At 37.5% G+C, this 17,105-nt stretch overlaps 2 protein-coding genes across 5 annotated transcripts in view; one reads left to right on the top strand and one right to left on the bottom strand.

The window, feature by feature from the left end:
* The window catches only part of IPPK (inositol-pentakisphosphate 2-kinase), a 30,801-nt gene extending 28,074 nt beyond the window's left edge, over positions 1–2,727 (top strand). For all 3 annotated transcript variants that reach the window (XM_067003060.1, XM_067003059.1, XM_048054984.2), the window contains 3 exons: positions 700–802; positions 1,319–1,398; positions 2,247–2,727. In XM_067003060.1, the coding sequence (XP_066859161.1) occupies positions 700–802; positions 1,319–1,398; positions 2,247–2,472 (409 nt within the window). In that variant the 3' untranslated portion in view covers positions 2,473–2,727. The remainder of the gene's footprint in view (positions 1–699; positions 803–1,318; positions 1,399–2,246) is intronic.
* A 2,572-nt stretch (positions 2,728–5,299) lies between these two features.
* The window catches only part of CENPP (centromere protein P), a 137,847-nt gene continuing 126,041 nt past the window's right edge, over positions 5,300–17,105 (bottom strand). For both annotated transcript variants that reach the window (XM_048054987.2, XM_048054986.2), the window contains exons 7-9: positions 7,954–8,033; positions 6,106–6,197; positions 5,300–5,795 (exon numbers count right to left, since the gene is read on the bottom strand). In XM_048054987.2, coding sequence (XP_047910944.2) covers positions 5,674–5,795; positions 6,106–6,197; positions 7,954–8,033 — 294 coding nt within the window. In that variant the 3' untranslated portion in view covers positions 5,300–5,673. The remainder of the gene's footprint in view (positions 5,796–6,105; positions 6,198–7,953; positions 8,034–17,105) is intronic.

Genomic DNA, 17,105 nt, shown 5'->3' on the forward strand with positions numbered 1-17,105 from the left:
TTGTGCCCCTTCGAGTGTTTTGGGTTCCTTTGTTGCAATTTGAAGGGTTATCTTCTGGCAGGCAATGCGTTCGCCTTAAGTTCTGCTTAAATCATTTGCAGTGTGGCTTACCTGGATGCTTGTATGTGAAGCAAGTCACTTGAAAATGTAGTCTTCTGTCTATGTGGTGTTTGTATGCTCTAAAACTCCATTTTTATGGGTTCATATTTTCAGGAGTCCAGGTATTTAACATAGGAAGGAAGGAGACCGAGTAAGCCATTCCATTGCTAGCACATCAAGTACCTGCACACAGTATGAACCGGGGGGTGGGGAGCAGGGTCTCGTAAGAAAGTTTATGCCCCACTATTTTCAGTATGGCTTTCTGAGAACTTCCACAGTTACAAACTTTGAAACTTTACAATTTTCACTAAAAAATGCTGTTTTTGTGATACACAGGTGAGAGTGAATTAAGAGTGATTCATCTTAAAAACAAACTAACAAACAAACCAAAAACAAACACCCAAACCTAAACAGTAGCAGATCTTAAGCAAAATGAGTTTAATAGGGACTGGTCACGGTGTTAATTAACCTGTTGCCATCTTCACTGGTGTTCGTGTTGGTATGTTCTAATCGGAATATCTGGGCTGCTGAAGAAAGATCTCACTGGCAATCAGTGAATCATCTTGGCTGTCTGTAAATCTTCTTTTAAAATTTATTTAGAAGTACATTACAGATAGATGGGCCTTACAATGAAGCGTTTTATGAGAAGCTGCTAGATCTTTCAACTGAAGACGATGGGACAATAGCATTTGCATTAACAAAGGTACTTTTCCTGTATATATTGTTGAAACTTTTGTCTGACAGTTTTTAATAAACACTTGTGTAACTGAAGTTGATGGATAGCCTGTTAGCATCACCGCTGTCTTGTTAGAATTTTGTACAGGTAAAAGTGCTTAGTTTTGACAGGGTGCCAAGCTGTATGTTATGTAGCAGAAACACTTAAAACCAAACATATTTAGCACCTGTTCATGAAAAAAAAAAAAAAAAAAAGCTGGTTATTTCCTGGGTAGGCTGAGAAGGCATTTACATGACCAGATGCTTCTCTGGCCTTCAGGAAAAGACATTTCTGTAGAAATAAACACGGTTCTTACACAGGATGCTGTAAAAGCACTTGTTCTTGCTAAACATCTGCTATAATTTCCAGCTCTTTTAACTACCAACATAGTAATATACTAAGTGTACCAGTGCCTTTTGCAAGAACATAAAGAACAGTATATGCTTTATATAAAGGTAAATACAAATAATAATGGAAAATTCTTGTCATTTCTATGTTGTGTAGGTGCAACAGTACAGAATAGCGATGACTGCTAAAGACTGCTCCATCATGATTTCCCTTTCACCTTGTCTACAAGACGAATGGTAAGAGTTATCTGCTTTTGAATGACTCATAGTCATTATGAATCTGAAGATTCATTTACACAGTTCAGTAAATTCATGTAACTGTTGAAAAGTTCTTTTCCTGTGTATGTGTGTGTCCAAATATTTGGCTGTGGGCATATTGGTAAGGTAGGGTTCTGATTTAAGACAGGGTTAGACGTCTGTTTTTGAAGAGTTTTAAGTTGATAAAAGGGTCAAGCTTTTATATTTACTCCCATCGTGAAGTTTGAGTTGATTGTTCATGGTAGATATACATGGTATTTAACTAGGTAGAATTTTTCTGCCTTGCTGTCCTCATCTGAGAGATTTTTTCTAGATGAGTTGCTTTTAACTGTTTAATTAGAAAACAAAGTCTATATTAAGCATATCAGTAGAAACAAGGCAATAATTAGGAGGTGACATCTACTGTAAGGCAAGAGGCTTTGCCGAAGTGTTACCTGTTCTGACTTGTCAGCAATAAGTCTTGCTTGTAATTTCTTCTGCTTCTGCTAGTTAATAAGGCTCTTGATTTGTATATAATCTCACCTAGAAATAGTGATATTTAGTGTATTCACTAAATACAGAGACAGACTAATTGTGAGTAACATTTTGACTTAAACTCTACGGAAGCTGAAAGGAAAATGACTGGAAGAAGAACCAGCAAATTTACTTTAAAACTGTTTAAGCTAGAGCTGTAGTTTCCTAAGTGCTACATTGAAATTTATTTTCTTAGGCTTTCATGAAAGTTGTAAAATAAATACGAGAGTCACATTGGTAAGGGGACTTGGGACATGTGAATGAAAAATCCTAATTTCGGTGACTCAGATGTGCAATATGGTTTTGTTTTCCAGCTCTGAGCAAAGACCTGTGGTACTAGCATCCAAATCAAGATTCACTTTCTCTGTTTCTGTCCTGGACCTTGATCTTAAACCGTATGAAAGCATTCCTCATCAGTACAAACTCGATGGCAAGATAGTAAACTATTATTTGAAGAATGTACAGGCCAAAGATGACCCAGTTATGTCCAGTCTCTTCAAGGAGAACGAAGACTGCACATTAGTTCTCCACAAAGTGTAACTGTTTCCTTAAGGTTATTTTCATTTGAACACACTGCAAAGTGAGAGATTAATGGAATACAATTATGGTGATTTTTTTTCTATTGTGTTCGGTGCATTTTTCAGCTGTGAATGTTTTTTGCTTTAAGAAATGGTTTCTAATTGGTATGCCTTTTCAAAGACATGGAATAGCACTAAAACATGCATTTGCTATGTAACCTAAATGAATGTATTTAATATGAAAGAACAGATAACGTGCCATACCTTGAAACTAGAGGACAGATCAAAATAATACTAAAAGTCCACTTCCTTAGAATTGAAAGAGCACAGAATTACAGGTTTCCTGAGGTGTTGCACTAACATAGAAAACCTAATTACTAACAAGAGAATTGCCTTGGCGTTTGTGCTCATACCTACTAGGAAGAAGAAATGCTCTGACAAAACCTAATATTAAACTTTAGCATTAAGTCCACTGAAAATACAACTGAAGTGGTTGTTCAAGTGTTACTGATCTATGGAACTACCATGTTATTGCAGAACACTTAAGTAATAATGCATGAGGTTACGAACAACCAGACTGCCTCCAGAAGTTTTGTGATCACTTTGTATCTACCTAAAGCTTCTGAAACTAAGTGAAAAGGGTTAAAGGTAAGCATTTTTGAATTTTATGTGATAGCTGAGCTTAACTTGTCTGACATATTGGTCTTTTATTTTCTATATGTTATGTGCTGCTATTTAAGGTGAAACCACAGCTCGCTCTTACCTAATAGAAATTGAGCGATAGGAATAATATATTCTGAATTTTCCAGATCACTTTAGGTCTTTCAGAACGTGTCAATTGCTTTTTGCATTTGTGTGGAATTATTTCACTGACATCCCACCTATTGTGTAGCGTGACCATCTGCTTTTAGGCTTGTTCTTTTTAAGTGACAGAAAAAAAGGTGACAGTATCAGAAGCTGGGGGGGGTCACTGCCTCATGATGAGTACTGGAACTAAGTTTGTATCACTACTTCAGCAACTTAACGATGACTTTACTTTGTAAACATTGATATGTACAGCTGAAAGCCCGTGAGATGTTGCAGTAAGCCATCCGCAAAGAAGATCCTGAGTTGGAAACTGAGGATACACTCAGAACTGTGGGTAGTGTGATAAAATCTATAGCCACTTTTCCCACATGCTTGGGGATTACACTCCCTAAAATGTGCAGAGAGATGCTATTCAAGCTACAGTGAACTGCTATGTTGTTATCTGTACATGGCTACTGTTACCTGTATACAGTATCACTGGTAATATTTTTTCAAAATAATGTAGGTTAACATTTTAAAAAATGTATTTATATTAGGATCTCAATGTGATGTTTGAATTGTTCTATTTTACCTGAAATTTAAAAAGCAAAACTGTAAAATGCTGTAGATTGGCTCAAATCAAGGAAGAAATATGAAATACAGAATAACACCAATCATACAGCAGTAGGGCTTTGTAGTGGGAAGTGAATTATATTAGCAGGCTTATAGTCCACTTCCAGGTGATAGTATGCCTTTCTGGAATAGGGTCATGGGCTGCGCTTACTTAAATGTGATACTACAACAGTGTAATAAGCTTGTAGTTAACAATGGTAATAACCCATTCTTTTGAAAGAAAACCAGGAGAAAAGAGGTCCATTTTTTAATATCAGAAACCCTCCAATTGTTAGAGAAGTTGGGGAAAGATTATCTGCAGCTTTTTTTTTATGCTGTAACTTTAAACACATTTCGTATGCAAACAGAAGTGTGTTTGCTGATAAACAGTTTCATTTTCATGCAAGAAAGAGATAAAGATGAAATAAAGTAAAGGTTGCACAAAACTAGCTAAACCAGTAATATGTCAGTGGGTAAAGCAGCAATGAATTTTGCCTTTCTGCTGCATTCCAAACTTGAAATTAGTCTGCCTTATATCTAATGATATATTTTACAGAGCTGCTGTTCAATCTCTGGCATTGTTCCACTGTAGATTCTAACATAAACCAATCTGTTCTGTCAGTTTTTCCTAACCTTCCAGAACAGTAGGAGACTATTTCAATGATCACATAGCGGCTTATTAAAATTATGGTATTATAAACATAGTATGGCTTTGAAATTAGTAGGTTTAATTCTTGTTTTCTACACCTATTTCATGACTGCTGTGTACTTTTGTCATAAGTAACATACAGACCAGGCAGTAGCACTGCTTTTGCATGATTATAGCAGCTATGGGCTTGAAAAGGAAGTCTCTTAAAATTACTCAAGATTCCACATAGTTCTTATCTTTGATCCTTGATTCTAGGAACAACTGTTACTCTCTATGTAAGAAGTACGTGATTTCAGATTGTATAGATTTGGTTTGGACAATGTCATTTGGCAGTAACTCTTGAAAAACACTGACAGTTCACAAATCAGCTAATGGTACCTCTGATGGAAGTGAAGGAAGATTACAAGATGTCTGTCTATTCTGTTTTGCTTCTTCAGGGACAAAGGTATGAAATGTGGTGCTTTCATAGTGTGTTATCTACTAGAATTTTTCCCATAAGTAAAACAAACAAACAAAAAATTAACTAGTGTTCACAGCAAGCAGTACTGAACTTCTTGTTATGACAGTAATAATGGTCCTTTCTTGTTTAGTTCAATGCTGTTTCTACCCAAAACTTATGCTATGGAAAAAAGTTACTTCATACAATTACATTTTTTTAGCATAATATTTATTGAAAATCTTCAAATTATTTGCCTGCCTCCAGCCTAATTTAATAAGAAAGCTATTTAACTCTTTGTTCTAGGAGTCTCTTACTGTTCTCTAGTCATTTTAAAATCACTGTACTTTTACAGAGCTGTGAATGAAATTTCCACTTTTTATGGACTTGATTTTGACAGTGCATGATCTTTTAACACTTTCCAGCTATCTAGAAAATGTTAAAAAGATAAACCACTCTGGTACATTAATGATTCAGAAAGATAAATTTATAATGAAATCACTCTGTACATGTAACTATTTTATTTGGCATTTTTGTATTTAAATGGCTGTATTTATTTTCATGTCATGACAATTTATATATAACGTGCCATAATTGTACAGATAGCATGTTTTATGAGTATGGTTTCTAAATGGAAAATAACTTAATGTTTATATTCAATAAAACTATAGACTGCATAACACAATATCTTAATTAAAACTACTTTTGAAATTGCTACCTCTTATAAGTAATGCTGGAATTCATTTTTCCAAGCCAGTCACTTTGATCAGATTCTCGATAGTTGTCTCAATTCCAAACAACAGCAGCATGCTTCGGAAGCAGGTAGGTGCATTTTCAATAGGTCCCATTTTCTGCTCCAAGACTACAAGAATAATGTAAAAGTGAACATTATTTTCAAACAGGTATGCTGTTACTGAAAGTAGCTGTTAGGCTTGCATTTTAGGGTAAGACAGGTTATCTGCTGTCTAAAAGAAGACACTTTTTTTGCAAGCCCCTTTAAAGTAAATATGCAGGAGGTGAAGCTCATCTGTTTGCTAGTTTGGATTTGTTGGTCTGGCTGGGCTCTGCAAGATATATTTATATTTTATCTAAATGGATGCTGGGCAAAGAAAGGGATAGGCATTCTCCTTAAAAGTTCAGAAATGGTTTGTCTCTGCAGAGAATGATGGTACCTTGCTCTGGTACTTTAGTCAGAAGGTCCAGGACAGGTGTAGTTCTCCCTTCTTCATCTATATGTATCTTCCAGACAATCATCAATTCAAACCTGTATCATATCCAGAGAAAACTTAGTTGTTAACTGGGCAACTGTCTTAGTTTCTTAAAAGCAGAAAAAAGTATGGGATTCAGGAGGTTCACGCTCATTGTGCTCTTAAACAAAATTCATGTCCGGTAACGCAACATACAGATCTTTGTATTTAGGAATCAGAAAAACTTAGATTTTTGAACCAAGGAAAATTGGTAATTTGTTGACAAGGGAAGGTTATTACTTCATTTCCTGGTACATCCAACTTTTAAACTTCAAGAGGATTTTTTCCCCTAGTTCTTGGTTTTGTCTCTTACAAATTTTAAGTTTACAGAGCAGTGGTAAAAAGAGTATGGTATGCAAGAAAGAGAAGATTTCTCTGCAACCTGTAGTCTAATACTGTGCTAGATAGAGCATGAAAACAAAATCATTTCAGAAGAAATGTTTGCATAAACAGAGTGATATTCTGGGCTTGCAATAAGATCCACCCCTACAGAGTTTATGGCCCTTTTAGAATAATACAGAGATAAATACAGCCAAGGCCTAGATCCCTGTATCCCTAGACCCTCCCATTATTCCAAGAGTGTTCCTGGTGTTCTGCCTTATTTCCAGTTTTGGCAGTGGGACAAGATCACTATACTGTAATAAAAGTGAACAGTTAGACAGTTGGCAGGATAAGAGTTTTTCTAGTGGAGTACACAGAGATCAGTCTAAAACATTAGTGGTACCTGGTACCTTTGCTGCTTTAAAACAACCCATCTGCATTACTGCATTTGCTACATGAAACTTCAAAGATTTTTTCCTTTAAAATTATTTAAAAATCCAAACCTGACAGAACATGTCAAGCAGGGAGCCCAAATAAACCTAGCAGAGTAATAATAATAAATGACATTGAAATGGTCACCTCTATCTAACTGATTTCCTTACAAAACAATGGAAGAATATAACTGCAACTGCTTTCAGCAAAATGGTAAGTGATTTTCTTTACTTTCTTTAACGGAAAGAAGACCAAAACTATACTTTGCTTCAGTGATTTGTGATCATTGTACCTCCTCCCACAGAAAAAAGTAAGAGCTGTAAGCACTGGGTGTGACAGGCTGCACGCAGGCCTTCGCGCTAGCAGGGGTGAGCTCTTTTGTTCAGGCCAAGGGGCAGAAACTGCTGCTTTATCTGACACAAGCAATTTGCCAGCAGCCCACTCGGCCACATTAAGAGGGCTGTCGGCCTCAGGATCTGTCCTCTGCCCATTGCTCTGGTAATGTAATTCAGAAAGAAAACCAAGATGGAGCAAATGCAGTTGAACCTGATGTGTTTTCTGGTGCAGGAGAGGAAGGTTGCGTCCCGCGTTCCTGAATTTTGAATTTCAATTCTTCATTGTAATATGAGCTTCCAAAACCAAGATATTATTATTCTTATTTATTATTAGTAGTATTTTTTTCTTAAAACGTAACAGTGGGCACACAAGGTAGCAATACGATTTGACTTATCTAAGAAGACAACGTGGAAACAGCCTGTACATGTACTACTTCTTTTTTTCTCTCTCATTGTTTTCAGTGTGTCATTATAACCCTAAAATGTAACAGGCATCACCTAATCTCTGTGTTTAAGAAGTTCTACAAAGCAAAAAATAACTTAATTTTCAAGGAGAACTATTAGAGATTATCACTGTGCATTTTGCGATCCTTTATCTACAAAAATCAACCCACAGTCGTAAGTAAAATTTGTCCCTTTTTCTTAAAAACAATACAAACAAAATCCCATTTACGTATTGCCTTACCCTGAAAGTTTAGGATTCCTTAGAATTATGTAATCTCCCAGTTGTCCTTCTGGAAGGGCTACAATGTCAGGATATTTCGCCTGTGAATAAACAGATTCAAAAGGGTATAAATTAGGTCACAAAAATCACAGTAGACAAGGAGGCTTCTAGCTAGTAATGTCCCATTGCAAGGGACTTTAATGTACTGCCATTATTAACTTATGTATTTAATAGTTAGAAGTAACAATAGTAATTGTTAAAAATTCTGATGTTTGTATTTTTTTAAAGTATCATTCATATGATATCAACAGACATTTAATTTGGTAACCTCACAATAAAAAACAGGATCATGCAGGAGCAAACAGGTCTGAGAAGTCCTAGTGCAAGACGTAGGAAAGTGTGAAATAACATTTTAAACTAAGTTCTGTTAATTTGGTTTAATAACACATTATAATACATCGCCGTTTCACAAAAAATTCACAAACCAAACCTCTGTGATTTAGTTAAACCTTACTGTATGATACTCTTGATATTCCTTTTGAGAAACAGGATTGGCAAGCTCAATACAGTGCTTTGAAAGCATAAAGTAATAAAGGCAATGAGATACTAAAATAACCACTTCTCAAAATCTAATGGGACAGCAGAAAACTCCAGAAGATATAAAATGATTGACTGCTGTTAAACAGCCACTTTACCGGGAATTTGAGCTATTTACAATTACTGCAGTGTGCTAAGATGGATCACTGAGCAGTCATCCCATTGTTTTGTTACTGCATTTAATATTTTACAGTCTTCAATATGAGTATCTTGAATTACCCAAAACACATGCTTTTAAATAGTTTTAGCAAAAGTTATGTAAAAGAAAATCCCAAATAGTAGCTATGTGTGCATCTTTCAGATATTAGGCGGTATGTAAGATGACAATTTACTCAAAGAATAAGAGGAGCTCCGTATGCATCAAAATACTGAGAACAAACACTTAATTACTGTATCCTGCAGGGACATGCTGTTGCAAAAAAAAAAAAAGGGAAAAAAAGAAGACTCAGCTTATGTTGAGGACTTTAACACTCTACTTGCTTGTACTGTCTTATGTACTTGATACTAACCCGTGTTCCAAAACCCACACTTTATATGAAGTGTGAAAAGACTGCCAGTCTAAGTCATTCTGCAGAGCTCAGAGGGCAAGTGGTATGTCTGATGGAAAAGGAGCAGGAGAGCTCATCTTTGAAAGGCGCTGGAGAAAATGAGTTAGGTTTTATAGGATTACACCTCATCTGGCATACTGAAATTGCTACCAGATGTGAACTTGCTCTGTTGTAGGAATTTATGACAAACTGAAGGGGGGTTGTGCAGAATGCCAAATGACATAAAACACATGGAATTTGCCAATTTAAGTTTTTAGAGTATCTAGTACTGTAATTATTATGGGGATAAAGACCACGATGCACCCTGAGAACAAAGATGTATAAAAGGCAACAAAGTGCATAGTAGTTATAGCACAAAAACAACGCTGGCCTAACAACACAATGATTTTTTTCAGCTTCATTCCCTGTGGAATTATGCTTCTCTGATGCCAAAAGTTTTTCAGGCTTTCCTTCTCAATAAGGAATATCAAAGAGATGAGCTATGTGCCCTTGTTTGTCTGGTATCGAGGGTCTTAGAATCGAGGAGTCTCTTTAGTTCCAGGTTGCAAACCCTAAAAATTATGACTACTTGTATCTGCTGAACTCAACTCTTAAGTTCCTCGTTTACAAGAGATCTCAAGTACAGCATAGCTAAGTACTGAGTCATGCTTTATCTTCATCCGCCCATACTGAGACCTTTGGGAATCACAACAGAAAATAGATTAGAGAAACTAGGTAAGAGTTCCCATTTTCAAAATGCAGAATGCACCCATTACTTGTTTGGAGGTGAGCTCCCATGCAGCTGCCATAATCGGTGCTTTTACCCCCAACTAGTGGGTGGTATTTTTTGTACGGAAACCAGAGGTATCTCAAGGAGATCACAAAATACACGACTTTCCTCCCTTGTACACGGGAGCGACTGCTTTGTTGAGTTTTGCACACAGGAAGCAGTTGTTCTGTGCCTTACTAAATGCAAGAGTTTTGGCAATCAGTCTGAAGGCTGTGAGAATCTGATCTTGTGTGTCATTCACAGGGTTTGGGATAAAATCCAGACTCTTAGCAGGAAAGATCCTATCTTAGCAATCCATCAAACACCCAAAAAAGCCAAACCAGAAATACCCACATCTCTTTTCAGGCACATTACGTTCTAAAACTGAAGGCTTTGGAGCAGCACGAGGCAGTGCCTCACCCAGAGCTAGACAAGGATGTGCTCCTCTCCCTGGCTGACTCCTCGGCATGAGGATGCGGCAGAAGCAGCAAGTCAAGCTACAGCATCCGAGGGTAAGCGAGCGATGTTAAACACTGACCATTTGAGAGCCAGGAAACAGTATCACCATCTGCCTTTCCTGTGCTGTGTGTAAAATGTAATGACTGTGGCTCAGGTGAAACGTGCATCTGGCACAAGCACGGAAAAGTCAGGCAGAGAGCAGGCAAAAGCTGCCATAGTCCTTACATGACCACACTTCAAAATACACTCTGTAGGTACTGGGTTTTCCCCTCACATTCTCTTCTGTGTAGCTGCCAGTTTTCTAGGTTTTCCCCTGGGGATAAGGAAAGCCAAGCAATAACTTGAGCAACAGAATGACCTGATCCACTCGCGGGTCTCTTGGGAAGTAACTCCTAGGGAATCTCACAAGCTGGACAGAGGACAACTGAAGATGTCACGTCAAGTACTGTGATACCAGATGGGAAAGATCAGCTACCACTGCATTAAACAAAAACTGACTTCAATCACAAAGTATCTTTCCTCAGATGACTTTTAAATGTCAGTTCATGATCAAACCCCAAAGCCCATGCTATTATTATTTTGGACGGAAATAGTTTTTCCAGATCCTTCAGGAGTCCAAGTAGGGATCCTATGGGAACTTTTTTGTCAGAAGACAAAAATAACAGAAATAGTCTCGAATCATGAAGGAACTCGTGAAGGGACTCATCATGACTGAATACACAATCTTCCCTTGCTCCCATGGCAGATTTTAACTGACACGTGCACACACACACAGAGCAATCTGAGTGAATAAACTTCTCGTATGTGTTTTTAATCAATACACATTATTCTTCAACTATTTAAATCTGCATTGCAATTTTCTGCATACTAGAGCTTTTCTAAGAATGATATTTAAAAATATTCAGCTTGCCATCTTAAAGCTGGCAAATTTCCTTCTAGACCATTCACCAAGAACACACACTGCTCTGCTCTTAGATGGAACAAGAGTTCACACTGCGACTGATTTTGAGTTCCGTAAGAAGTACTGTACATAAACACTGCTAAGTAAGTCATGCTACCAGGAATCCATCCGTAATCGTAAGCTACTTCCAACTTTATCAAAAATGCTACACTTTGGCTCTGATACAGGGAAGTTTATGGTTGTTTAGCTCAACTGCACATCATCCGATGAAGTAATACACATCCTGGTAGCATCAAGGCCTTTACTAATATCAATATAAATTCAGGAATTCAAACACAAGTTATTTGCAAAAAAATGACGAAAGTTCTAGCTACTGTAGAATACCAATAACAACATGATTACATTTCAGAAGCATTAAACATTCAAGCCCACAGTAACCAGTCTGCTAACCAATGCAAAAATTCAGGTCAATCCCTTAACAGCCCTCAGCAACAAGCAGCCACCAAACATAGGACATCCTGGGGTAGGACATCCCAGGGTACTGGCTCCACATGCTCCTGATGAGATGGTCTGACCTAAAAGTAGCTCTGTTCTCCAACAGCCTCATTGTCTGGTTTTAACACAGCCTCATTACTGAACTACAGTAGTCTAACTCAAGTAATGCAAAGGGAATCCCAGAATCCCAGGATGGCTGAGGCTGGCAGGACCCCTGGAGGACGCTTGGTCCAAGCCTCTGCTCCAACACAGGGTGCCCAGCCCCATGCCCAGGCGGCTTTTGGGGATCTCCAAGGAGGAGCCCTCAGCACCTCAGGGCAGCCTGTGCCGGGGCTCCGGCACCTGCCCAGCACAGACAAGCTGCCTGAGATAATTTTAACATTCCCATTATCGAGGTCCGCAGATCCCTAAAAGCAGCAATCACCACATGACAAAAGTGCAGCAAGTACATTTTTGGAAATTATTTTGCATTTCTGCTTTTACGTACTTTTTTAGTCCTGTGCTAGCAAGGTAATTACAGTTCCATTTATGAGATCTGCTCTTACAGTTTATCTGCTCTTTTGCATATTGATAGAGTATTTGGTGCTAACCTCACCAATAATTCTTATTCTCAAGTCAAAAACTATGTTGTTATAAACTGAAAATTGCATACACATTTTCACAAATAGATATTCTTTCTAGAAATGTAATTTTAGTCACTTGGAGTAGTTTCACTTTTAGATATTGGATAATACATTTATTAATGCATTTCAATTAACTGAAGGATGTTACTCTGTAAGACAGCTGTCACCAACATGAATATGGAACAAAGATTTATTCTTGCATTTTTTGAGACTTCTTTTGAAATGAAAATCAACTCTACCTAAATATAGTCTCCTCGAAGCTTTTTGAGGACTGAAAGATGGCCTAAAAAGCAATGTTTCTCCAGTACTTTTTGTGTGTGTTCATATCCAGAACACGCAGGAATATGCTACCCTGTACAACCTTGCTGAATACAGTTACCAGCAGGTCAGGTGCTGGTTTTCTCAAGTGGCCTCTAGCACTGCCCAAAACCAACGGTTCAGCTCCGCCTTCTGCAGTCTTGTCTAATTATACGGTAATTCCACGAGAGGTAAGACTCCATTTACAGCCTCTTCTCATGCCGAGATCATGCTTAAAATTTTAAAAGACCTTTTAAAAACTGATAACACAATAAATTCTATTCATTTTCATCCTTTTTTATCTATTGGATTAATAACGTTGATGGTATAGGGAGGGCTGTGTATGCTTAAATTATATTTTCCTATTGGCCTCTTGGTCAAAATGAGATTCCAGAATTGTCAGAGTTAAATAACAGCCACAGAAACATGAGGAAAACAGGACTGCTGAGGCCTCAGCACCACCAAAAGGACTGGAAAAAATTGTGGTCAAAATAGGATGTTCTAATGACAGGATGCTAGAGAGGGGCATACTGTTAGCTTCTGCATCACTGCTTCACATGGCGGAGACAAACAAAGACAGTTTAGTTCGTTCCTGAAATGACAATGTTCTAAACTAAGATCAATTATTTAAATTAGAGGAAATACGGCAATCTTTTCAGGAAGTAAACAATGTATTTAAGAAAATCTCAGTTAAAGCATAAATCTACAAACATTACTAGCACATCAGAGCACATCAACTTTCATCAAATCATCATCACGTATTTAGGAAGATGGCAGCATGCTTTTATTTTTGGACAAGCATAAATATCAGTTTGTAGCAACTGGGATATGTAACAAATTATAGCTATGAAAATTAGTTGTACTACTGCATGAGAATACCTGACAAAAGCTGTTTTTTAAACAATAAAATGTGGATGATAGAATTAGAAAAGGGAAAGAAGGACAGAGTCGAAGACTTCGGTACAAAAAAAGCCTCAAGAAGCTTGAGCTCCTACAAACACAACCAACATAACTGGGTTGAACAAGGTAAGGAGACCTAAAGCTGGAAAGCACCAAGATCTGTACCATAAGCTACTGACCTGTGTAACCTGGGGTCCTCAAAATAAAAATGTGTTTTAAATGCAGTTCAACAAAGGTTAAATTGCATTTGTTAAAAGCCTTATGATCAATCAAGGTGTTAGGGATAGCAGTGTAGGCATGGAGATAGTATTTCATTAAAACTCTGATTAAAAGCAAAATCAGTTTGTGAAAAAACAGTATTAATTTTTTAAGCAGCTATTAGAAAAGTTTTTACTACTTTCTAGCTGCTTCTAGACCCAGTTCTTACTTAGAAAAACAACCCAACATGTATCGTGTGTTTTTGCACACTATATCTATATGGATATAAAGATATATAGTAAAGATATAATTTCTACACTGAGGACTGCCTAAATTGCTTTACAAGGGCTAGAATTATGTTATCTTCAACTATTTAAAGAATGGTACATTGAAAGTTTAAAGCATAACGGACCTCAAAAGTCATGACAGGGTCTCATTTTGTGCAATTAAGGGAACTGAAACCAAGAAAAGACAATGCACTCTTCCCCTTCACCTAAATTACACAGCATAAAAGCACTGTTTGCAAAAGGGATTTATGAAACTGCACCACTCACAATTATGTCTCAGAATAAACACAGCTCCTATCTAAGTAAACATTTTCCTTGACTAGAACAGTCCTGCTGGCAATCTGTAAATTACACAAACCCCAAGTGTGCTCAGAACCAACGACCAACTCTACAAAAAAGACACACACAAGGAAAAAGTAGTTTTGTCTATGTAACTGTCATATAACATCTTGCACAGCGACCAGTTTGCTTCAGGTAAAGCTAAAACCACAAGTGATACAGGGATAGCATTACAAATGCCACACTTGACAGGGAAAATCTTTGCCCAAAAAGTTTACCAAGATTTCCTTACAAGCTCAGGATAAGCCTGGATTCCTCCAGTAGCATGTGTATGCACAGCTGGTTGCTTTGAATGGAAATTGCTCTGTATCCACCTAATTGCAGATCTTTTTTTTCCAGCAGACTGGAGTCAGTTGCAGATCACTTAGTTAAGGGTGATACAGCACACCTCAACACCTTGAGGTCAGGTCAATGCCTTAAAATAGAACCCGATACCTGGTACCTGGGAGGAAGTCTTTTCTCATCACCAGCCCAACGCCTCTGTAGCAGCAGCAAATTGACAAAGAAGTTTCTTTATCATTATTTTTTTTATCCTTCAGTTGATTACAGCTTCACCTTTTTCAGCCACCACTCTATTTCTGTTGCCCTTTATTTTCCTTTTGCACATTTCCATAATTTTATTTTTCATACTTTATTCAACCATGATTTCTGCAGTATATGGCTCAGTTTGTCACTGTTCCCCTCAAAATGAAAAGCAGATTCCATTCCAAAATTTGTACGGTTCCTTCGTAATTTTACTCATTTTTCTGTACTGTTTTTAGCCAGTAGAGAAGTCTGAGGGACTGAAGTCAGATGAATTCTTCTTCTCATTGCCTGAATAGAGACTACAGAGGCTGGTACATGTATAGCACACACTTACTGCTAATACGTGTATGTATATACGTACATTACAAAGGTGCACTGACAGTAATAACCACAATGTGCCACCTGATTGAAGGTGAAAGTAATGCAGTACTTTCTGCCTGGTAAAACAAGCTGCTGTGGTGTATATAACAAGAAGCATCTGTCAGCTACTCATCTACCCCCTCTTGAGAAAATGGAGGCAGCGAAAGACCTTTCTTTTAACATCCCAAGCACCTCAGTATAGCATGTATACATTTCTTGATATAACTGTATTAATTTTAACATACTGTTTGCATTTTCATAACTGTACCTAGGCTGCATGCCTACGGAAGAACTAAACCTGCATTACCTACACCCACGCACACATACTGCTGTGCATCTTATAAAGCATTTCCTTTCAATACCACTTTGTCATATGGTAACCACATGGTTATTTGCAACCTAATTACAGGAGACTAGGAATAAATTAAATACATACTAGAGGTCTATTTATTTATTTTTTTAATGTGAGGAAAAACAATTAAAATGAAACCTCTAAAAGAACAGGAATAGGTGCACAATAAACAGTGAACACAGAAGTTGCAAATGTTTTTTCTTTTCTTTTTTTTCTTGGTGGGGAAGCAATGAACCTTATATGCATTATATCCCTTTACAATTGTTGAGGCAAGGGATTTCCTTTAGTTTATGAAAAATTATACTCCTGAGCAATGATGAGTGCACATTTACAAAACAACGTTTCTAAAGTAACAGCACCAAGGCAGTGGCACTTTATTCCTTGTCTTTTTTTCTATAGTAAATGGGCAAACTGGAAATGAGAGCACACTTCTCTAGAACAGACAAGACTTGCAGGCTTGCTTGCTCTGCCTTCAGAGCCTTTGCATTCCCACACCAGACAGCCCGCACTACCCCTGGGCTCCAACTGAGCATCACCTCTTGATGCTGCTCTCCTGGACACCTGCTGGGAACACTCAAGACTGCGGTGGGCCATAGGCAAGAGAATAGAAAGGAGTCTGGAAACCATGAATGCTCCTGCTGCTACTGGGTAACCTGCAGTGCAATCCAGCCAGATGTGTCCTCTGGAACTGCCCAGATGTTGCGTGTCTCACAAAAGCCTGTACTACTCCTGGAAACCAGTCTGCCAGACCTGCCAATTGGTGCAAGAATATACACAGAACAGGCTTGCCATCTGCCTCTTGGGGACAGTACGTTCCCTGTTGTTTATTCTTGTATCAGCTATTACTGACAATCCACTTAAACTGAAGAAAAATAACCCTTTTTTTTCCTCCTGAATTAAAAGCTTTAGGGCTTATTTGTTATTTTATTTAACTTTTAACATAAACTATCTTAATACTAAGCTGTCAGTAGAGCCATTTTCTGTGTAGTCATCTGCACAGCTGAATCCAGGACACAGGAATTGATGTGTCTATTGCAGCAGAGCATTAACCGTGCACCTGGACATTTTTTTTCCAGTGGCATTCTACCATCAGCCAATGGAGCTCAGCAGTTCTATTCTTCCTCCACAAATTTACTGACATAAGGTTTTTTTTATCTTCTATTTTGAAACCCCTGCCCTACAACTCTGTGATTAAGTATTATTCAACACATCTTGATGATAAACGTAATAGAAAAAGCACTGTATGAAAATCAGCAGATATGTCTAATTTAGTAAGAGATACTAAGAAGTCAAAGACAGTATGGAGACTAAAAGGATTATGAGAAAGGAAAAATGATACCGTATTACAAAACAGTGTGAAGAACAAAAATCTGGGAAGAAAAAATCATGAGTCAGGAAGAAAGGCATTTTTAGGAGAGAAATTAAGCTAAGTTTATGTTTTCTTCCCTTACAACAGAAGCAAGTTACTTTACAGATCCTTAAATATTTTCCTTTATGAAAGATGCTGAAAGATTCTCTCTAAGCCTTTTTGATGGCTTAATAAA

This window comes from Anser cygnoides, chromosome 10 (genome assembly GCF_040182565.1).
Source record: "Anser cygnoides isolate HZ-2024a breed goose chromosome 10, Taihu_goose_T2T_genome, whole genome shotgun sequence".
Lineage (NCBI taxonomy): Eukaryota > Metazoa > Chordata > Aves > Anseriformes > Anatidae > Anser > Anser cygnoides.